The sequence below is a fragment of the Giraffa tippelskirchi genome, chromosome 5 (genome assembly GCF_054371585.1).
Source record: "Giraffa tippelskirchi isolate mGirTip1 chromosome 5, T2T-mGirTip1v1.2.pri, whole genome shotgun sequence".
In the NCBI taxonomy this organism is placed as follows: Eukaryota; Metazoa; Chordata; class Mammalia; order Artiodactyla; family Giraffidae; genus Giraffa; species Giraffa tippelskirchi.
Genome location: NC_137279.1, coordinates 22,233,229 through 22,256,933, shown reverse-complemented (window position 1 = coordinate 22,256,933; position 23,705 = coordinate 22,233,229). Strand labels below are relative to the sequence as shown.

The window sequence follows — 23,705 nt, the reverse complement described above, 5'->3', positions numbered from 1 at the left end:
ATAGATTGGAATCCTGAGGAGATCCTGGGAAATTCAAGCAGGTAGGGCTTGCTGATTACCTGGGAAAAGGGTGACACCTTAATCTAAATGGAACTACTGCATACTTCAGACAGATGACTCCATTTATAATATCATTATTATAAAGGAAATTTTACTAACCAATCAATAGAATAATTAAATCAATTTATATGGATAAAGAATAATTATTCAATATAATTTGTATGTATTTTCAAAGAGTCTTGAGTAGGATTTATCAAAATTTACTTTAAAACTGAATTACCATAATTAGGAGAAATTTTTCATGTTGGAAAAAGAATTCTTGAAGGAGACCAGAAACCACTGTATGAATGATTTAAAAGAGATTATGCAAAAATAATCTTCTAACTTAGGAGTCAAATATGAAGCAGAGAGAAATAAATTGAATAAAGATCTCATAATACTGTGTATGTCAAATCCATGTGTGATGGGATCATTATGAAGTAGAGTACAGAATATTGAAATGATAATCAGAGAATATATGAGCAAGTGTCCAAAAGATTGGGGAAGGAATAAATAAGCAATAGGTTAACAATAGATGAAAAGATATTGTTCCTGTTCAAGAGGAAACCAGAACATAAAAATCCCTGTAGTGAATTAGGTCAGCATCCAGAAGGGCTATATATCTCAAGCAAAGGAAAAGATAATAAAAAGTTAAACCTGTGGTGATCCAAACTGAATGCTTTGTTTATCCTGGGTTTCATTGGCTCTATAGTCATTTGATACAGTTTTAGGGCTCTTCTCTTACCATTAGGGCTTCCCTGGTGGCGCAGACGGTAAAGCATCTGCCTGCCTTTTACCACTAAATTTTGTATTTTCAGTTGTCAGTGTATGATAAGTCAGAAATTTGTGAGGTGAGTGGTGATTTCCAAATGAAAACTATTGTGAGTCATTCTAGTCTTCAGGGTTGTAAGAGGCAAGCTAGTAGGTTATATGCCAATAAATCATTTAATAGTGAGTTTGAGTATCTTGAATTATCCTCATGATAAACAGTGGTAACAGAGGAGCATGCAAAACTCTAAGAAAGTACTTCCAAACTGGCTCACATCTGATTCACCAAATGTTACCTTTTCAGTACATATGACACCAAGGTTTATCAATAATGGTTTCTAAGAATCCTAGGTCAGTCATTGGGAATTGAATCTACTTGTTCAAAAAACCTTCAAAAAAAAAGATCTGCCTGGTCATTATGGAGACAAATCTTGGTCCCTTAATAAGAATTGTTGAGCTGGAAGCAGAGCCTTGAGTATTTTCTAACTTTTCTGGCACTAGGCCATTGACAAAATTCATTTAAATAAAAAAAAATGGACAAAATACCAAAAAATTAGCTACTTAAAAACATCAGACATCAACCAAGGCAATGAGGACTTGAGAGACCCAATCCCCAATTAGAAGAAAGTTACATTGATGTGAGCTCTACATATAGCTCAGTTTTGTTTTGTTTTTGTTTTCTCCTTGAAGGAAATTTCCAATTCTCAGTAAAAGTAATAGAAGCAGAGTAGAGAGCAGCAGACCAGAGCGTGCTTCAGTCTCACTACTGGGGAGACAAAAACTATAAGTCAAAACTTCTAAGGTATCCAGACTAGAGGGATGAAGTTCCCAGAGAAATAGAAACCATGGAAAAAATAAACATGATATTCTACTCATAATTTTAAGATATTTTCTGATTTCTGAACTATGCATTCTCCAAGTCAGTGGCCAAGAAAACAAGTATTGATATAAAATAGCTGCTAATAGATAAAAAAGCTGAAAAGTGATTTCAGGAGTCTTACAGTGGAGGGGGCAAAAAATAGAATTGAGATTCTGTCAAGAAGGGGCATTGAGACACTCTATGAAACACTCTTCATAGACATTCTATGACGGAAAACATAAATAGTCTAGCTTACACAAAGCATAAAATTCAGCCTGAAACACTCTTAAATCCCTGTTTGTAGGAAGGTCATCTTGCCTGGAAGATCCCATGGACAGAGGAGCCTGGCAGAATACAGTCTACAGAGTCACAGAGTTGGACATGACTGAAGTGACCTAGCAGCAGCAGTAGCAGCATCTGCCTATATTTAACTGCCTAATAAAAGAAAGTTAAATATGCTCTGGAGGAAGACAATATCATTAAAAACCTCTACAAATTTTCATGCACAATGTTAAGAAATCAGTAAAAAAAAAAAATTCCAGTTATTCCAGGATCAAATGATGGTAAACTAAACTAAACTAAACAAAGAAATAAACAATCACTCCATAAATGCAGATCCACAGATTATCCAGATGCTGGAGTTATGGAATATTGGCTTAAGATAATTATTACTAATATGTTCATGATAGATAAAAAGTTGTAGAGTGTCTTCAGAGAATTAGAATATATATCAGTGAATCAAAGGGAAATTTTAGGACAAAAATACAGTAACTGAAATTAAGAAATTAATAGATTAGTGTGTGAGCAAGAGAAAAGATTTAGAAAACTATAGAACACATACATATTGAAGCTCAAAGAGGAAAAGTGATGTAAAAATATAGAAAACATCATGAGGCATTTGAGACCTGATAAAAAATTCATACTGTAAATTGGAGTTCTAGAAGAAGAAGAGAAAGATTTTGAGTCAGAGACAATATCAAAGAGATAGCAGCTGAGAATTTTGCAAGGTGACAAAAAATATCAAACTACAGATTCAAAATGTTTTTCAAACCCTAAGAAGGATAAATAGAAAGAAAATCACAACTTGATTCATTATAGCAAACATGCTGAAAATCAAAGGCAAAGAGAAAAATACTCAAAAGTAACCAGAGAAAAATTATGTTACTTTAAAAGAAGCAACAGTAAGATTGGCATGCTGACTTTTCAACAGAAACTATGTAAGTCAGAAAACAACAAATTGATGCATTTTTTAAAATGCTAAAAGAATAATTGTCAAATTATAATTCTACATTCAGCAAAAAATCTTTTAAAGAAAAATTAAACATATTTTCAGACAAAAACAGATAATATAATACCAGCAGTAAATATTGAAGAAACCTATCCAAACAGAAAGAAAATGACTCCAAATGGAAACAGAGACATACAAAAAGAAATGAACCACACTAGAAAGGATAAAAATATTAAAATAAATAAAATATTAAAATAAAAATATTAAAAGTAATAAAAATGTGGGGTTTTTTGCTTTAAAATATATGTGGTTAAAATATGACAACAATGGCACAAAAGACAAAAAGAAAGTAAATTAAATGATTTAAGACCCCTTCTATACCAATATCTAGAAAAATTACTGATTTATTCATTTTAGACAGCTTATACATACCTTATATAAGAGTTAGCTCAAAATAGATCATGGGTTTAAATAAAAAGTAAAACTGTATAACTTCAAAAAGAAAACATAAGAGAAAATCTTCAGAGCAAGGTTAGGTGAAGAGCTCTTAGATATGACACTCAAAGCATAGTCCATAGAAATGAAAATGGATAAATTGAGCTTGATCGAAATTAAAACTTTTTCTCTGAGAAACACTCTATTAAGATGAACAAAGCAATGGCAGACTTGGCAAAAGTATTCACAAACCATACATCTCACGAAGGGTTTGTGTCTAGAATATATAAAGAACTTTGAAAACAAGAATAAACAAATAGTCCAGTTAGAAAATGGGCCAAAATACAGACATTTTGCCAAAGAAGATATACAGGTTGAAAGTAAGCACATAAAAGATATTTAATATCGTTAGGAAAAAACAAATTAAAGCCACAATGAGGCTACACTTATTAGAAGAGCTAAAAAGTAATAATAACAATACTAAATGCTAGTGAGAATGCAGAGAACTGGATATTGCACATATTGCTGATGAAAAAGTAAAACGGCGCAGACAGTTTGGAGAACACTTTAGCAGTTTCTTGTAAAATTAAATGTACACTTACCATATGACCCAGTGACTGGACTGCTGAATATTTATCCCAGAAAAGTGAAAACATATGTCCACTCCAAAACCTGTGTATTGATCTTCATAGTAGCTTTATTTGTAATAGAGCAATACTGGAAATGACAAAAGTATTCTTTAGTGATAACTGCTTAAGCAAACTGTGATACATCCATACAATGGAATGTGCATGTGTGCCTGCTACGCTCAGTCGCTCAGTTGTGTCCAACTCTTTGCAACTCCATGGATTGTAGCCCGCCAGGCTCCTCTGTCCATGGGATTTTCCAGGCAAGAATACTGGAATGGGTTGCCATTTCCTACTCCAAGGGATCTTCCTGACCCAGGAATGGAACCTGCATCTCCTGCTTGGCAGGCAGGTTCTTTACCACTGAGCCACCTGGGAAGCCAACGAAACTACTCAGTAATAAAAAAGAACAGAGTATTGATACATGCAACAATTTGCATGGGTCTCAAGGGTATTATGGGGAGTGAAGAAAACCTCACCAGTTGCATGCTTATGATTTATATAATATTCTCAAAAATTTACGTGATATTCTCAAAGTTAAAAAAAGAAAACTAGAGAGAGAGAACAAGCTAGTGGTTGTCAAGGGTTAGGAATAGTAGAGATTGAGGAGAGAGGTGTGTGTGAGGGGAGACATAAAGGATAATAGAGCAATCTTAATGGTGATTGAATGTTTCAGTGTCTTGAATTGTGGTGGTAGTACACCAAGGTATACATACATGTGATAAAATTGCGTAGAACTACACACAAATACACATGCACACAAGACTGCATGCAGAAAATGGTGAAATCTAAATAAGGTCAGTACTCTCTATGTATAAACAGAACATATCACATATAGCTCTTTGAAAGCTCACTGACTGAAGGGATGAATGAATAAATGAATGAAGGTATTAAATTTAAATGGTTTCAAGAAATGTTTGTTCAAACCAGGGTTCTGTAACAACCTAAGGAGTGGGATGGGGTGGGAAGTAGGAGGGAATGTCAAGAGGGAGGGAACATAGGTGTACCTATGACTGATTCATGTTGATGTATGGCAGAAACCAACACAATATTGTAAGATTATCCTTCAATTAAAAATAAATAGTTTTTTTTGAAAAAGAGAAAAAAGAAATATTTAAATTATGTCATTGGTCACTGACTCGTAATGAATTGAAAAAGAAGCTAGGGATATTTAAATTTTATTCTTAAACCTTTTAAGAATAACTAGTTCCCCTACCACATGTTTTCTAATTTGTTTTTAAGTAGAAGACTAGACTGAACAGCTGAAATGTCTGAATCAATATAAAATTTCTCATATTCTTATTTACTTTTTCTTTTTAAATCATAACTGTGATTGAATAAAGGAACTATATTGACCTAAATCAGGTGTAGAGTAGTACAGACAGCTGAAATAACATGATAGAGGAAGATGTTTATGATTTTCTAAACAGAGTCTTTACAAAACTCAAGATAAGATTATCTGTGTCAACATTCAAGACACTGTATTTTGAGGGTCACTTGAGTGACCTAGCACATAAGTACACTAGTCCGAAAGTTTGAAGATTGAGGCCAATTTCTGACTACAAATGGCTTAAGTCACAATGTGGAAAAACCAAGGTAATGTGTGGTCAACCCGTTTCTGACCTTAGCATGATTTTGTACTTTCAATGCTGTGGTAATGCAGGGCAGAATTTATTTTAAAACTAAATGAATAAGTGAGATCCCCTTGAGCTCAGTGGTTTGACTATCTTTACCTTTAGTGTACAACACTTAAACTGAAAACATGTCTTCAAAGGCAGAAGACTTAAGTTAGTGGTTGTTATTGTTCAGTTGCTAAGTCCGATTATTCACAACCCCATGAACTGCAGCATGCCAGGCTTCCCTGTCCTTCACTATTTCCTGGAGTTTGCTCAAATTCATGTCCATTGAGTCACTGATGCCATTCAACCATCTCATCCTCTGCCACCCCTTCTCCTCCTGTCTTCAATCTTTCCCAGCTTCAGGGTCTTTTCCAATGAGTTTGCTCTTCGCATCAGATGGCCAAAGTATTGGGGTTTCAGCTTCAGCATCAGTCCTTCCAACAAATATTCAGGGTTGATTTCTTTTAGAATTGATTGGTTTAATCTCTTCACTGTCCAAGGGACTCTCAGGAGTCTTCTGCAGCGCCACAGTTTGAGAGCATCAATTCTTCAGTTCTCAGCCTTCTTTATGGTCCAACTCTCACATCCACAAATGACTACTGGAAAATTGAATTGAATTTATTTCATGGCAGTATCAAAGATAGAATAATTAGAAGAAGTTCACTGTAGAGATATGCACAGCAAAATTGGGAGACAGGCAGGCAAATACAAACTTAGAGTAATACTATGTGATGCTGCCACACATGAGGTCAAGTAGGAACATGACGAGAAAGTGCTTGGTTATGCCAAAAATATCAGAGAAGAAGGGGAGAGTTTGCTGAGGGGCTGAGGGTTGAGGGGAGAGTTGAAAGATAAGCAGAAGTTTGCATGGCAGACAATGACAGGGCATTCCAGAGCGAAGCAAAAGATAGATGCCAATGTTTAGACTGTTAAAAACCTAGACTTGCTTAGAAATGGAATGTCCTTGGAATCACTAGAACAGAGCTCTTCAAACTCATTTTTGCTTTCATGTAACTCCTAAAAGATTTTTGAAAAACCCCTTTACCCCTTCATAGATTTTAAAAGTAATATCTAAAAATTTAGCCATAAGTTTAAATTATAGCAAAGAATATTACCTCTGGTATATTATCTAAATTATTGACATTTAAAAATGCTTTTTAAATCTCCTCTTCTAAATGTATCATCACTAACATAACAATTTGATAATTACTATCATTCATTTAAAAATGTATGGCCATGCACTTTTTTAACATTGAGAAATTACTCATTGCTCCTTTTTTCTCTTTGGATTTGTGTTTCCATTTCATTGCTCCTATAGAACTTTGTGGGCTTCCCCAGTGTCTCAACAGTAAAGAATCTGCCCGCAATGCAGATGTGGGTTTGACCCCTGGGTTGGGAAGATCCCTGGAGGAGAGAATGGCAACCCACTCCGGTATTCTTGCCTGGAGAATCCTAGGGACGGAGGAGCCTGGAGGGTGCCAGTCCATAAGGTTGCAAAGAGTTGGACATGACTGAAGTGACTGAGCACACGCGGGTGCACACACACACACATAGAACTTTGTACTTAATGTAACAATACTTATACTCTTTTCAAACCCTTTACTAAGTCATCTATTTTCTAAAAAGATTTTAAGTAAAACAACTCTTTCGTGATATCTTTTAATTAAAGTTTTTATTTTGAGATAATTGTATATTCATATGTGGTTGTAAGAAATAGTACAAAGAGATTCTACATACCCTTTACCCATTTTCCTTCAAGGGAAGCATCTTGCAAAACTATAATACAATATCATAAACAGGATATTAATGTTGATACTGATCATAAGTTATAATGAGTTAAAAATTTCTTCTCAATTGAGTTAGCTTTTGAAATGTTTCCTTGTCCAAAACTGATCAAAACAATACTTTAAAATGTTGATTGATGACTAGTAAACAAAGAGGAAAAGGCACATTTAATGAGTTGAGAGTGGCTTTTCCCTCCCAGATTAGTTCTTGTGTCAGTGGATGAAAAGTAATTACTGCTATAATAAGACAGAATTTAGCATCACTTATATTGCTTTTTTTTTTCTTTTTTAGCTCTAAGTGCTGAGAAACTTTGTTCACATAAATAAGTAGATGAGGGAAATAGAGTTGTGTCTGAGTGGATGGTGGTCCAAGGTAGAAAATATAGAAAAAAAGGAGGAGCAAAGAGGGAGGCTGTTTGATTTTGGAGGTGTTAAATTTGGGGTCTCTACCAATTTGACCACGCAAAGGATTTCCACAAGAGCAGAAGGAGGAGCAGGATTCAGAAGTGTACCAGACACCAAAGGAAAGAGGGGTTTGAGAGAGTCCCTTGTGGCCCACAAATGTGCTTGCTTCAGAAAGATGAAGTAAGCACAAGGGTATCTTGGCTAGGTTAGAAAGGACAGTCGGCCACTCTCTGGCATGGAAGTTGGACACTTCAGAGTGTTCTGGGCCAACCATCTTTCTAATTGTCCTACAGAATGTCTGTACTGCCAAGAACATTCAGAGATACTGATCGGATCACAAGCAACATGCCACAATGCATGGGACCTAAGAACTGTGTGGGAGGGAACTTGAGCCTGCCTTACAATGGGGCTTTAGACATATAGGATCTTCCAAGGAGTCCAGGTAATGCGACCCTTGTAAGAAAAAATGTCTTTGAGTGATAGAATGGGCTATGACTTCCAAAAGATAGGAAGAAATATATGTTGAGCAAGTCACCTAATATATAAAATGGGGATAAAGGAAGAGTGCCTGGCACATGGACTTCCCTGGTGGTCCGGTGGCTAAGACTGCACTCCCAATGCAGGGGGCCCAGGTTCAATCCTTGATCAGGGAACTAGATCCCACATGCTGCAGCTAAGACACAGCAAATCCAAATTAATTAATTAATTAATTAATTTAAAAAGTACCTGGCACATAGTAGGGCTTCAGTAAATATTAGCTCCACTGATACTAGTAATAGTAGCAACAGCAATAGACGTTCCACATACTTGTGGAATGTCTGTGGCTGACATTCTTGGTTGTGCCCTTAGTCTCTCACCTACCTCATCTCCATCCTGGTGAATTTTAGTGCCCTAGAAAGATGTTTGTCCTTTGTGAAAGAGTAAACAATGTGTTTTAAGGGTCAAACTGTTTGCAGTGGCAAAGAAACTTATAAGAAGCAAAGAGATTTCATATATATGTGCAATATGCAATATTTATTTTTCTTTCTCACTTTACTCTGTATAACAGGCTATAGGTTAATTCACCTTAGTTCAACTGCCTCCCATTCTTTCTTTTTTATGGCTGACTAATATTCCTTTGTATATATGTAGCACAACTTCTTTATCCATTCATCTGTCAATGGACATCTAGGTTGCTTAGGGGAAGGAGAGGGTGGGCCTAATTGAGAAGGTAGCCTGGACATATACACAGTACCTAATGTGTAAAGTGGATAGCTAATATATATAATACAGGGAACCCAAGGAAGCTGCTCTATAACACAAGGAGCCCAGCCTGGCACTCTGTGATCACTCAGAAGGGAGGGATAGGGGATGGGGTGGGAGGGAGGCTCAAGAGGGAGGTAATATATATATACTTCCCTAGTAGCTCAGTGGTAAAGAATCTGCTTGCAATACAGGAACCACAGGAGATATGGGTTCAATCCCTGTGTCCAGAAGATCTCTGGAGGAGGGCATCGCAACCTACTCCCATATTCTTGCCTGAGAACTTTTGACCCCTTCCACTCTGGTTCCTCCATTCACACTCCACAGAGACAATCGGGCTGAGATTACCAAAGACTTCCCACTTGCCAAATCCATGGCTTTTTCTCACCCACATGGTGCATGAATGTGTCACAACTGATGTCAGAGTCCAATCTCTGATCCAATCAGAATCCCATGAACAGAGGAGCCTGGTAGGCTATAGTCCATATGGTTGCAAAGAGTTGGACACGGCAACTGAAGTGACTTAGCATGCACACGCACATATATATATTTAGTTTTGGCTAATTCATGTTGTTATACAACAGGAATCAGCACAACATTGTAAAGCAATTGTTGTTCTTCAGTTGCTAAGTCGTGTCTGATTCTTTGTGACAACATAGACTGCAGCATGCCAGGCGTTGCTGTCCTTCACTATCTCGTGGAGTTTGCTCAGATTCATGTTCATTGAGTTGGTAAAGCCATTATCCTACAGTGGAAAAAAAAAAACCAGAAAAATTAAAAGAAGCAAAAGTAGTCTCCTTATGAGTCACAGAAGGAAAGAATAAGTGATTGTTGGCAGTTTGGGGGTGGTGGGGAGTACCTAGTCAGGGTCTGTGGTTATCACAAGGCCAGATGGACTTGAGGAGAGGAACTGCCACAGAGGTGGCGCAGGTGTGACACATATCTCGTGGAAGGCAAAGCAGGAGCTGCATGGCCGGGAAGGGGAAGATGGAAGCAGCAGACGTGAGCTCACAGGGGATATAACCTTCCCTCATCTAGAACTTTCATAGGGGATCCCCATCCCCCTGCCACGATAAAGCTCAACTTCCTCCTAACCAAACAGTTGACACTGAGATTGGACTCTGACATCAGTTGTGACACATTCATGCACAATGTGGGTGAGAAAAAGCCATGGATTTGGCAAGTGGGAAGTCTTTGGCAATCTCAGCCCGATTGTCTCTGTGGAGTGTGAATGGAGGAACCAGAGTGGAAGGGGTCAAAGGTTCTGCAGGAGGTGAAGAGGGGCACCCTGGTGCAACAGACAACTAAATGATGGGGCTAGAGCAAAGCAATTTCATTCTTCTTCACTGTCTCCTCTTCACTATGCCAAAGTGGAGTGATTCTTATGTGAGATGAGGAGTAAACAAGACATGTAAACTGAAGCACACCGTGTTCATATGAGGACTTACGAATCATTAATGAGAAAAGCTGCGGGGCATGAACAGGATAAGGGCTTTTCCTGGCCATTACCCACTGGCTGCTTCTGCAGATTATTTAATTATCAGAAGATGACATTCTGTAAATGGTGTTATTTTAGGTTGCTTGGGATTTCAAACATAGTGGGCACTCTTAGACACTGAAACTCTGAAAAAATTATCCTCTGGGATGAAATACATGTCCTGAAATTGGGGTGGCCCAAAGATAGGTTTGAAGAAGCTATGACAAACCTAGACAGTGAGAAATTACTTCTCTGACAAAGGCCTATATAGTCAAAGCTATGGTTTTTCCAGTAGTCATGTATGGATGTGAGAGTTGGACTATAAAGAAAGCTGAGTGCTGAAGAATTGATGCTTTTGAACTGTGGTGTTGGAGAAGACTCTTGAGAGTCTCTTGGACTGCAAGGAGATCAAACCAGCCAATCCTAAAAGAAATCAATCCTGAATATTCATTGGAAGCGCTGAAGCTGAAGCTCCAATATTTGGCCACCTGATGCAAAGAGCCAACTCGTTGGAAAAGAATCTGATGCTGGAAAAGACTGAAGGCAGGAAGAGAAGGGGACAGAGTACGAGATGGTTGAATGGCATCACCGACTCAATGGACATGAGTTTAAGTAAGCTCTGGGAGTTGGTGAAGAACATGGAAGCCTGGTGTGCTGCAGTTCATGGGGTCACAAAAAGTCCTACACGACTGAGCAAGTGAATAACAAAAGACAGGTTTGAGGAGGGCATGACAACCAACTCCAGTATTCTTGCCTGGAAAATCCCATGGAAAGAGGAGCCTGGCAGGCTGCAGTCCATAGGGTCGCACAGAGTTGGACACGACTGAAGTGACTTAGCATGCATGCATGCAAATATAGTTTTATGCATTCGTGAGGAGGTGGAGTATTAATAAACAATCACCTTTATATGTGATACCTTGAAAGATCTCCTCTACTAGAACATACCCTAGTAATCACTGAATCCTTTGTGCCCAGAACAGTGTTGTTGATCATTAAGTCATGCCCCACTCTTTTGCAGTCCCATGCAATGTAGCCCACAAGGCTCCTTTGCCTATGTGATTTCCCAGGCAAGAATACTGGAGTGAGTTGCCATTTCCTCCTCCAGGGGATCTTCCCTACCAAGGGACTGAACCTGTGTCTTCGGCATTGGTAGGCAGCTTCGTTACTGTTGAGTCACCAGGGAAGCCCTAGAACAGGACCTGACACTGTATATATGCACAATAAAGTCTGAATTGATAAATCAATTATAGAAAATATCTTTCCCATTCATACTCTGTAGTGTCTAAGATTTTGGCATGAGGTTGTGTGTGTGTGTGTGTGTGTGTGTGTGTGTGTGTGTGTATAACACTACCCTCATCCAAGAGCAAAGAAAAGATTACATCATAAGTCTCCAAAGCCTCAGTAATAACATCTTCACTTTTCATTAATCAAATTGCTTTTCTCCCATGGTATGGGAGTGGTTAGAAAGCCTGGAATGCTTGAGAGTTGGGGGATAGGAATGGCTGAAAGAGTGTAAAAGGAGACAAGAAACGACATTAAGCTTTGCAAAATCTTTACCCTCTACACATTCTACTCTTAGTTAAGTCTTGCCCAGAACAAGGACTTCTCTCTCATGAGACCACAGGCTGTAAAACCAAGAAGCCAATACAGGGCTTGGAGATGAATGATGCCTGGATTGGTCCTGTTAAAAATTTGCTTCATTTTCTAATTGCTAGTGGCTTTTTAAAATATTTTCCATTTCTTTCTCTCCCTTTGTCTGTCAGTCCACCTCTACCACTTTCTTCCCTTGCCCTGCCCACAAGTGCTCCTTCCTCGGACCCACACACATCCTGATGGCTCTGTCCCTTCCTTGCAGAGAGTGTTTGGAGGAGTGTGTTTCAGCCAGTAACTGGAAGTAATCACAAGGCACCTGCAGACCAGCTCTCAACCTCCTGGTTTTATGGGCATATAACATTCCACCCTAAAAGTTTTACAGAACAGTTTTAAAGTCATTTCAACTCACGTCCTTTTCCTCAAGCTGCCAGAGTTTTTTTTTTTTTTTTTAGACAGACGTGACTTTGGGAATCATTTCCTTCCCACATGCCACTCTGGCGGTCTTGTGCTGAAGCGGGGAAAAGTTGGAACTTGGGAATACAGCATCACTTTGGGAGCTTGGCTGTCTGCTACTGAGATTTCATCTTTTAATCAGCAACTTCTCTAGCTTTTCTTCCTCTGCATCATCCTCCAGACCACACAACAACCCTGTCTTACTGTTTTTCTTCGTCTCTTATAATCAAAGCTGAAAAGTCTTCTAAGAAGGCATTTGTGCTTCCCGCCAGTCCATTAAGCAACAGCTGTGCCACATATGGCCACCAGTTGCTAAATCCAGGGAGCCTCATTCATATTGTGTTCTGTGTATAAGTCAGTGGTACTGGTATGTATTGAGAGTAAGTTCCAGTACCACATTCAGATATGCAAGAAATGTAATCTTTATTTATTCTTCTAAAATTGAATTTTATTTCTATTTTGAGCCTCTCTGTTGCTGGCTAGTAGAAATTTATTCTCAATTGAATTTCCTTTGCTTGGGACTGTATCTAACTGCAGATCTGGTTTATAAATGCCAAGGTCATAGAGGGAAGGTTCATTTTATCCTTAGTCATCAGGTGATGCTGATCATTTGAAATGACCCTTGTTCCCATCACAGAGTCTTCCACCTTCAGGGATTCTCTGGAAGGCCCTCTGTTACCCTTCCGTCTTAGTGTCACTGGGCAGCCATTCTTCTTTAGAACTAGGTTCCTTAATTAGGAATCCATCACTGGAATGAGGCGAGACTCCTCTGTTGTTAGATCATATGCACATATTTTGAATCTTTATCTCTTTATTGGGGTCTCAAAAGATGGACTACAGTCCATTTTATCTGGACCCATCATCATCTATACATTCCCATTATGTCCTTTTTTTCTCTTCTTTCTTCCTCCAGCTTAAGAGAATCTTTCCGAGGCTAAGAGATGGTGGTGGTGTTGGTAATGTGAGGCAAGGATTACTTTCCTGCATTTATCCACCATGCTAACTACACCATAGCATCCTCTCAGCGTCTCAGTGGCATAGGCTTTGTAAATCTCACAGCCAGAAAAGGGCTGCTTCTTTTCTTGCTTTTCACTCTTTCATATACCTCCTAGTAAGGTAATAAATGAATGCAAGAGAGCCTGGTAGTAGGGTAAGAGGGAGGCAGGCAAGGAACCACTTGGGTGAAATGTTAGTATTTACAAAATGTTGCTGAAAGTCTCCCCTGCGTAGGTATTCCTGTTCTGGTCATCAGTTCCTAGAAACCCTTTGTGGGACAGGTGTTGGAAGGTGAATGAGAGTAGAGAAAGTCCAATAGTGTCTTAAAGTGAAGACTGAGGGGCCAAGGTATGGTTAAAATGAATATTGGTATGTCTTTCTACTTCCTGTTTCAATGTGGCAGGTGACAGCAGAGAACACAAAAGAAGGAATTCTATTGTAGAGGAAATTCCATCCCTCCCAGTCTACCACCAGATTTGTCTATCAGCTGTGTTTTATTTTTATCCTCCCAGATGAGGAAAGACAAACATGAACATTGGTTTCGATATAGGAAATGATAATTAAATTTTTTGAAATTAGAGAATTGGTAAGGAAAAGGATTGACACTACAGAAAAAAGGTGTCTTGTACAAATCTGACCTACCAGTAAGGTCTATGAAGCATTTAGCTTACTTTCCCAATCCCTTAAAATTTCCTTTCCTCTTACAATCACTAATTTTAGGCCACTACAAATCATTTTTGAATGCCAATATATTGTCTCTGAAGAGATTGGGCACTTGTCTATTTGCAACTCTGTTCAATTCATTTCTGTCTTCTGGGTGCCCATGGCCTCAAGATCAGAACAACCTGGAAGCAAAGTATGAGCATCTTAGAAGCAAATCAGAGCTCCTCATGTGAGGGTGTTTGTCTGCCTTGCTTGGTGATGTCTGCTATCACTCTGGGAGATTTGCCCTGTTTGTGTCCAGACCTTAGCTTTCATTTTCTAGCTGAATGAAGATGGTTAGGTGAGAGCCAGTGAGGGGTGGGGGCAAATGAGTGCATGTGGCCAGGATGCATTATGTAATTATAATAATATTGACAAATAGTCTAATATACCTTTTCAGTTACTTTGTTCTGGAAAATTAGCGAAATGTTTATTAATCGACATTACTACTTCAATCTTCATAACAACTCTTTAAGGTAGGAACTCTTGCTGTGACCACTGAACAGATCCTCAAATAGCCTAGCATTTTTAAGCAATGTCCCCGTAAATAAAGACCAATACATTCCCAGTGAATGTCCACAGCCAAAGAAGGAGCCCTGTTCACTCCAAAGGCCATCTAGTGTGAGAGAGGCATCTGTGCAGTGGTGTAAGGCCCCACTTACAACCACTCAGAGTCAGACCCACACGTGGTGCTGGTAATGAAAATGGAGGAAACTGTGGGGCACAGGGATCCGCTTCAGAAAATGGTGCTGATTTGTTTGAATATTAGTGCAAAATAATCCTGGAAAGTAGCATTTTGTACCATCTTTTCCTTGTTTCTACTAAGTTTCTCCTGGAAAAGCATTGCTCATTTCCTTGAGAGGGTGAGAATTTACAGCTCCTTGGATCCTCCCTGGTCAGACCCAAATGGCAGAGAAGGCAGGAAGGAGTTGCCATTCTGACAACTGGACTTAGTTTTTACTTATTATGTATCATGTCTTGTTCCTTCATTTTTAAAAATTGAAGCATAGTGATTTACAATGATGTGTTAGTTTCAGGTGTATATATGTGTGTGTGTGTGTGTGTGTGTGTGTGTGTGTGCACGTGTTTGCTAAGTCACTTCAGTCGCATCTGACTTTTTGTGACCCTGTGGACTGTAGCCTCCCAGGCTCCTCTGTCCATGGGATTCTCCAGGCAAGAATACTGGAGTGGTTTGCTGTGTCCTTCTCCAGGGAATCTTCCCAACCAGGGGATAGAACTTGGGTCTCCTGAAGCTCCTGCATTGCAGGTGGATTCTTTACCACTGAGCAAACGGGGAAGTCCATGTGTGTGTGTGTGTGTGTGTGTGTGTGTGTGTGTGTGTGTGTGTACACTTTTTCAGATTCTTTCCTGTTATAGGTTATTACAAGATACTGAATATAGTTCCCTGTGCTATGCAGTAGGTCCCTGTTGTTTATTTATTTTATATTTAGTAGTATGTATCTGTCAATCATCAACTTCTATTTTGTCCCTCCCCCACCTTTCCCCCTTGGTAACCAACCATAAGTTTGTTTTCTAAGTTTGTGAATCTATTTCTGTTTTGTAAATAAGCTCATTTGTATCTTTTTAAAAGTTATATTCCACATATAGGTAATATCATATGATATTTGGTTTTCTTTGTCTGACTTAGTTCACTCAGCATGACAATCTCTAGGTCCATCCATGTTGCTATAAATGGCATTATTTTGTTCTTTTTATGACTGAGTAACTATCTATCTATCTATCCACCACATTTTCTTTATCAATTCCACTGTCAATGGACATTTAGGTTGCTTCCATGTCTTGGCTATTATAAACAGTGCTGTTATGAACATTGGGATGCATATATCTTTTTGACTGAGTTTTTGTTTCTTCTGGATATATGCCCAGGAGTGGGATTGCTGGATCACATGGTAACTCTATTTTTAGTTTTTTAAGGAACCTCCACACTGTTCTTTATAGTGGCTGTACCAATTTCATTCCCACCATCCCCAGTGTAAGAGGGTTCCCTTTTTTCACACCCTCTTCCATTTCCTTCTTAATGAGAAAAAGTTGTCACCTTCTTTTTTTTTCAGATTTTGGATGATACTTCTCTTTAGATTCTGAATTTTTATGCCTCCCTCAGGCATTGGCATGAGCCTGTGTGTGTGTATGTAATTAATATGAAAATGTGGAAGAACTTTTATAAACTAAACCATGAAATAAATTAATGTCTTTCATCCCCATATGGGTGTATCAGTGTGTGCGACTCTGAGTGACTAAAAGGCACTTCTCTGATAACTTAACCAGTTTGTCTTGGCTGGGATAAAGAGGGACTGAGAACAGCGCGGGGCCCCAGGGCGCAGGAGGGAAGGAGGAGAGCACACAGGAGCGGAAAGGGTATGAGGATGAACAGCCAGTGGTTGGACCACTTGAATGTCTGTAGCAGAGCAAGATGTATTGTCTGTGGCTGCTCATTCCCAGCCTTTCCCCTTCACCTCAGGCTGCTTAGAGATGGGAACACAGCTTACCAAGCTGAGGTGGTGACAGTCCATAACATGAATTATCCACATGGTGTCTATGATTGTCTCGTTCAGTCCTGCATGTGAGCTCTCAGAGGCCCAGGAGGAGAACAAGAAGGACTCTTAACCATAAGCCCGGGTAAGCTTCTCACTTTATAGATGAAGAGGCCTAGGGGAAAATTAAAGAGTAGGGCCAGCATCACATAACTAGTCAGGGTCACATTTCAAGGTCCTTAAGTTCTGATGCATAACCTTGAAGTTTAGCGGACAGAATTACCATAAGAGGTCTGGGGTCTTGTACTTTTTCCTTAACAGGTATTGGTGTGCACAGCACTCACTCCTCAATGAGAATATGCACTATGCTATTTAACCCACATTTAGTAACTATGGGGCTTCCCTGTTGACTCAGACAGTAAAGAATCTGTGTGCAATGCAGGAGACCCGGGTTCTATCCCTGGGTTGGGGAGATAGAAGAGAATGGCTACCCACTCCAGTATTCTTGCCTGGAGAATTCCGTGGACAGAGGAGTCTGGCAGGCTCCAGTCCCTGAGGTCACAAAGAGTCAAAAATGACTGAATGACTAGTAACTAATAGTAACTAAATTCATTACAATGCATTCCATACAGATAATTTGGGGCTGGAAGTCTCTGGAATCAAAAATGTAACTGTGAGTAAATATGTTCAAAGGCTTACGCTTTGCATTAAAATTTAAGTGCTGTCTGGTTAAATCTATATTCTCCCTCTTTGAGAATATATCTTAAAGGTACAGTGGTGGAGAAATCTGGCCAGTTGTCCTGAATCATGGAGGAGACTTTCTGGCAGGGTTGAGGATTTGCATTTTCACACTTCTTCTTCCTCTTATAAATAACCAAGTTGACTGAAAGGAGACTGTGAATATTTTTAGATTTGGAGAAATCTTATCTAGACTTGAGATACAGACTCCTAGAGGTTGAGAGGTTGCTAAGAAGCCCACTGTTATCATGACCATACTCATATCCACTCTGAGTGCCCTGGGGCCTCACTGCCCGCCAGCCCTGTGTCACTGACACATGCTACTTTTGCCAGCCCTTCTTCCTGGAATCTTACTTCTTTCTTTCAGCTCTAGTTCCTTTCTCTACTACTGGAGGGGATCCCAAGAGGACTTGAGCTAGACTGACCGTAGGATGAGGAGCTATTTGATATTTGCTCAGGGGCAAGAATATGGATAGAAAATAACTACTGATTGGGAAGCTTTTTGGTCTTTGGATTAGTATTTCATGAACTGTGCCCCAAGTAATTCAGTGCTCCAGATGACAAAAAGTATTCTGTCCCAAACAAGTTCTGTGTCCAAACAAGTATGGGGCACAAAGGATTAAAGAACATTGCTGCAGGACTTCTTAGAACTCATAATGTAACAGTTCTCAGGTACAATATGAACCTTCAGAAGGTTGGTGTGGCACATTTTTCTCAAGCACATTTAACCACTGATACTTTCTTTTTTTGTAAAGTATCACCCAGGACCGGAGTTTATAAACACAACTTGGGAAAGGCTACTCAGCATAGACACTCAAAACTTATAGGCAAGTTAGAGTCTTTCAAAGTTTGATATCTGGCAAATTGGTATATAGGCATTTTTCAGAGAACAGGAATGTGTTCTCTTACAATCTTCATTGATGTGAAGGTTGATATTGCTGTTGGAGAGCTGAGAGCATAATGGAGTATGAACTTCAGTGATGATTATTACTAAAACTGAATATGTAAACATGAAAGGGAAGGCATCTTGAGAAGTGGACATATTTCAGTTCACCGGGTTTATTCAAATACTAGGCACCCTGGATGGTGTTTTTTAAATAGATCTGTTTTCAAACTGCTTTTTAACTTTATATTGACATAATAATGATTTACAAATGAATAAAATTATAGAGAATACATTTTTATAAAAGACTAATGTTGTTGTTATTGTTTTTTACTGGAAGTAATAGAAATGATAAACAAGGAACTAGTTTTATTTTAGATGTGAAAGTAGACAGTATATCTGAGGACAGACAGTATATCTGAGGACAAGTCTAAACATGCCTTGATTGATGTCAGCATGACTGACTAGACTGGAAGAAACTAGAAGTTGGATTTAGAAACTGTCCTGCAAATAAAGTGGTAACTAAAAAGGCACACTGAGCTGCCCATTACAGAAACCAATGGATGTGACACTGGATACCCTGGTGGTTGTGTTCTGCCCATGCTGCTGCTGCTGCTAAGTCGCTTCAGTCGTGTCCGACTCTGTGCGACCCCATAGACGGCAGCCCACCAGGCTCTGCCGTCCCTGGGATTCTCCAGGCAAGAACACTGGAGTGGGTTGCCATTTCCTTCTCCAATGCATGAAAGTGAAAAGTGAAAGTGAAGCCTCTCAGTCGTGTCTGACTCTTTAGCGACCCCATGGACTGCAGCCCACCAGGCTCCTCCGTCCATGGGATTTTCCAGGCAACAATACTGGAGTGGGGTGCCATTGCCTTCTCCGTGTTCTGCCCATAAAACCATGTAAAGTAGTTGTCTCTCAGGTATTGTATAGAGTTCAGGGTGGATCATATGGAATATGGTCTGGGAAAAGAAAGGCAGGTGGATTCTTCTGGGGGCTCCTGCTCTACTCAGCAAACTACTGATATACAAAGGGCTTAGGTATGAGGAATAAAGCAAGTCCTGGAAACGAGGATCGGATCTAGGATGCAAGGGTGGGGCCGCCCTGCAAACACAGCTAGGGTGACTTTGAATCCTAGGGTTGGTTGGTCCAGACCTGTTGACATACCCTGTTCCGGGTCCTGGAGATAAGGATTGGCCTGATCCTGATAATGTTTAGGGGTGAGAAAGGAAAGTCTTCCATGGGGAGAGGAGAAAAGCAGGGACTAGACAGACGGAAGTTAGGACACTCAGAGAGCCTAAGCCTTTTCTTTTGTATCAACAGTGACACCACTGGGTGTTTCATCCAAGTCCATCTTGGATGTAACGAACTCTTCTCTGAAATACCCCTCTTGGTGTTCTTGAGGAGACTGGGAGGGATGAAGGTGGAGCATATTCCCTGTGGTGCCTGTGACATTTGGAATTTCATAGTAGTTCTATCGGACCTCTCTTTTGTCTCAATGGTTGTTAGTTCCTTGAAAGCATGGGTCATAAAATCAGAAGCAACATGTACAACTGTCACTTACTGAACTCCTTCAAGATGCCAAATGCTTAAAAAAAAATGAGGGGTGTTATTATCTCTACAGACAACAGAACTGATCTTCTAGAACATCAGATAGCTGTTCAAGTCCTCAGAGAATTCCATGTGCTTTCATTTAAAACCAATGGCTCTCAACCTGGGAAGTTTTAAAAAATAATGAGTCATGTACCCCATCCTCAGCTATTTGGATTCATTTCACTGGGGCTGGCATTTGGACATCTGTATGTTTCAACACCCTGAGGTGATTTTAATGTGCAACCATCAAGGGCTCAGAATCTTGGCCTTCTATCATGTCGCCTTGTTGTATTGTTATCCCTGGTGTCCAGTACAACACTCACTCAAGACAAAGGTTAGAGACATGTTTATTGATTAGTTCAGAAGGTGTTTGTGGCTGAAGGAAAGAGCAGGGGCTGAATGCCGCTAGAAGTTATAAAGTGTTCCCATTAGAGTTTGGAAATGAACACTTTCCAGAAGGCAGAGGCTGGCTATTCATTATATGCTTAGAGATATTTTGCAAACCTTCCATTACAGGTGGCGTTGTCCTCAATCCAGCCTATTATGGCATGCCTGGCCACACCAACATCATGATCCATGAGGTGGGGCATGTCCTGGGACTCTACCATGTCTTCAAAGGGGTCAGTGAGAGAGAATCCTGCGATGACCCCTGCAGGGAGACTGTGCCGTCCATGGAGACAGGAGACCTCTGTGCCGACACTGCCCCCACTCCCAAGAGTAAGCTGTGCCAGGACCCAGAGCCTGCCAATGACACCTGTGGCTTCACCCACTTCCCAGGGGCTCCATTCAGCAACTACATGAGTTATACAGGTATCACCACTGTCCTGATGGATTTCTTTTCTGTTAAGATTACGTGGAGGCCTTTGTGGGCTGGGAGGGTGCAGGTATGAGAATTAGAGAGTATCATCAAGAGTCATTCATGCCAGAGAATTGAAGCGTATTTGTCATGGCATTTATTTTTCATGTCCTTGAAAAACTTACAGAAATATTGAAGTTTGAAGCAGTCTCATTGACTACATTCTTCTCTACTAAAAATTAAAAGAAAAACATACCTCTGACACAGATAGTTAAAAAGGGAGACAAAGTCAAACGCTTTCTTGAGAGCCCTTTGACCTCTAGAACTTGGCTATCCTGCTTCTTTGCCACATTCTTAGGGATTTACTCTGAAGGAGAGCCCAGAAGTGATGGAGAAAGAGGTTTTTGGGTCAAGGTGGCTGTTTTTACTGGTTTTGAAGATGATCAGAAAGATGGCTCTGGTTAATGTTAGGTTTAGAGTTCCTTTTTCTTTTATGTTATTTTTAAAAGTATCAGATTCTCCTCTTCCAACACTAGCCAAGGGCTGATTCTTAGTTTTCCTATAAAAAATGGTGCTGTCTCACTTAAAAATGGTACTTTCCTGGTCCTGGGGACAACTTTAGTGTCTGGTTTTGTTGTGTTGGATTATGCTTCTTCTTTATCCTTCCACATCTTTCCTGTTTCTGTCAAAAAGCAATACTAGTCATTGTCTCCTGATAATGGACTTAAATTTATCCCTAAAATTAAGGCGTGATGTGATATGATGACTTATCCCAGTGGTGAAGGAAAGAGGTAATTCTTCTATAAGGTTCAGGGACTTGTTGGTGATAAGTTCCAGAACCACACCCTCCTCAAAAAAAAGGTAAAGGATAAGATGCTGGCCATGCCTTTGAAGGGAAGAAAGAGTGCTGAACTAGTCCTGTCCATGACCCATCAATATATTCCTATCTAAGTCTAATCTAGGCACATGATTCAGATACATAAAATTCATAAGGACCAGCCCTCCAGCCTCCCCCAACCAGCACACAGTGTCCCTTTCCAGGGCAGAGGGACCAGACAATGGGGTGTAGAGGGCAGAGCTCTTTAGACGCCACCTTTGAAGTGGACAGAGGAAACAACTAAGAAGTAAAGGAGAGTGTTGGGTGCGCTTTCATGGAAAAAGACCTGGAAACTAAGATAACTCCCTTTCTAACCTTATGAAAAGTGTCCCTAATGGGGAAATTTTCCAGCTCCAAAAGGAAGTTGGGGATCACCACTCCCAGGTGTGATGCCTCCTTGACGTTTTGGCTCTCTTTCCTAGAGCATCTCCACTGAATACTCACTAACCTTAGCCAAAGTCATCAGGCATAAAGCAGGTGTCTGTAACTCCACACACGTTCATGGATAAAAGGGTCATATGCTGAAACACTGCCATCTTGTGGTTTCCTGAATAAACAGTATCAGCCTAAAGCAACCTGCACCCCAGGGCTTGAGTTTCTCACTGGCTCAGCCCTAGGTAAACATCAAGCCCAGTTTGCTTTAAAGATAAGCCACTGCTCTTCTCTGCCTTCTCTTTCCCATCTCCAGTCTAGATACTTTCTGGCAAAATCTATCCCCACCTTGGTGGACTTTGCAGGGTAAAACCTCCATCTCTCCTGTTTCCTTTTTTGTCTCCGCAGACGATGACTGTACTGACAGCTTCACCCCCAACCAAGTGGCCCGAATGCACTGCTATCTGGACCTTGTGTATCAGCAGTGGAGCCAGAGCCGGAAGCCCACCCCCATCCCCATCCCCCCCATGGTCATCGGGCAGACTCACAAGTCCCTCACTATCCACTGGCTGCCTCCAATTAGTGGAGTTGTGTATGACAGGTGAGAGGGCGCTGGCTGTGGGTGGGCTGGTATCTTTCTCCATGGGGTTTCTTATGAACAAGGGAAAGACCTTGAAGTTGGGGGAACCCCAGTTAAATGTGCGCCATTGCTCGGGGCTGCCTCCGCCTCCCTGCTCCATCCTTATCTCCTGAGCAGGGTTCCTGCGGCTCTCATTAAGCCAACACTGCATCACGTGTGCCTGCTCCTTGGCCAGGGACATCTCTGATGTTTCCTTATGTCACATCTGGCATGATCACAGGAGCTGTGAAGAGGTTGACAAATGTGGTAACGATGACCTGACAAAACTGAGATGGCACTTGCTACCTGTCCAGGTCAGCTGTTCTCCTTGGTGTAAGGATGGAGAACAGTAGTAAGGGGCTTGCACAGTGGTGTCTGGAAGAAGGGAAGTGCGACATCTTCCTCCAGGCAATTCTGGGGGTGGGGGGGGCGGGTAACTGGCTATTCAAGCCATGCATCAGGGGCTTAACTGGTTCGAGTGGGCGTTTCTAATGCCTCCTTTGGATCCTGTTGTACCCTGTGCCTGCCTCAGTTATGGCTATTCTATCTTGTGCGATTGTCATTATCTGTTCCATGACTCAACTGGCAGTTCCTAGGGGGCAGAACTGCTTTCTGTTATCTTGGGCTCTTGGCCTGCCACAATAAACACCTAATTCATATTTAGTGAAGAGAATCATTCTAGCTAAAGTTGGTTTTTATTCATCCTCTGCATATTGGTGTAATGATTACCAAGAACATTTCTGTGGCAAAGAGAGACGGAAGGAAAAGGGTGACCTCTGACAATTGGTGGGAAGATGGGGGGATGGGGTTTAACGGAGAAGGGTCGGAACCCCATCCACGTCCTGCTCTGCATTTTCCCAAAACCTGCCACTGTATTCTAAATAACCAGTGGTTGTGGTCTATTGGGGCCTTCTGTGTGAGAGGCATTCACTCTGTGAGATATTTTACCTGACATTATTTTTTTTAGTCCTCGCAATGAGCCCAATCCCTGCTGTATCAGTGAGAAATCCGAGGCAGGGTAGAGGCAAACTGGGTACGTCCCCAGGAATTTCAGAAATGGAGGATGTGGAATAGACTGTTTCTTTGAATTTAGGGCTTTCTCGTTGAGCAGG

At 40.5% G+C, this 23,705-nt stretch overlaps 1 protein-coding gene across 1 annotated transcript in view; it reads left to right on the top strand.

The window, feature by feature from the left end:
* PAPPA2 (pappalysin 2) overlaps positions 1–23,705 on the top strand; it is a 292,528-nt gene that overhangs the window by 107,972 nt on the left and 160,851 nt on the right. Inside the window, exons 4-5 of the mRNA XM_081493669.1 lie at positions 20,446–20,739; positions 22,383–22,575. Coding sequence (XP_081349795.1) covers positions 20,446–20,739; positions 22,383–22,575 — 487 coding nt within the window. The remainder of the gene's footprint in view (positions 1–20,445; positions 20,740–22,382; positions 22,576–23,705) is intronic.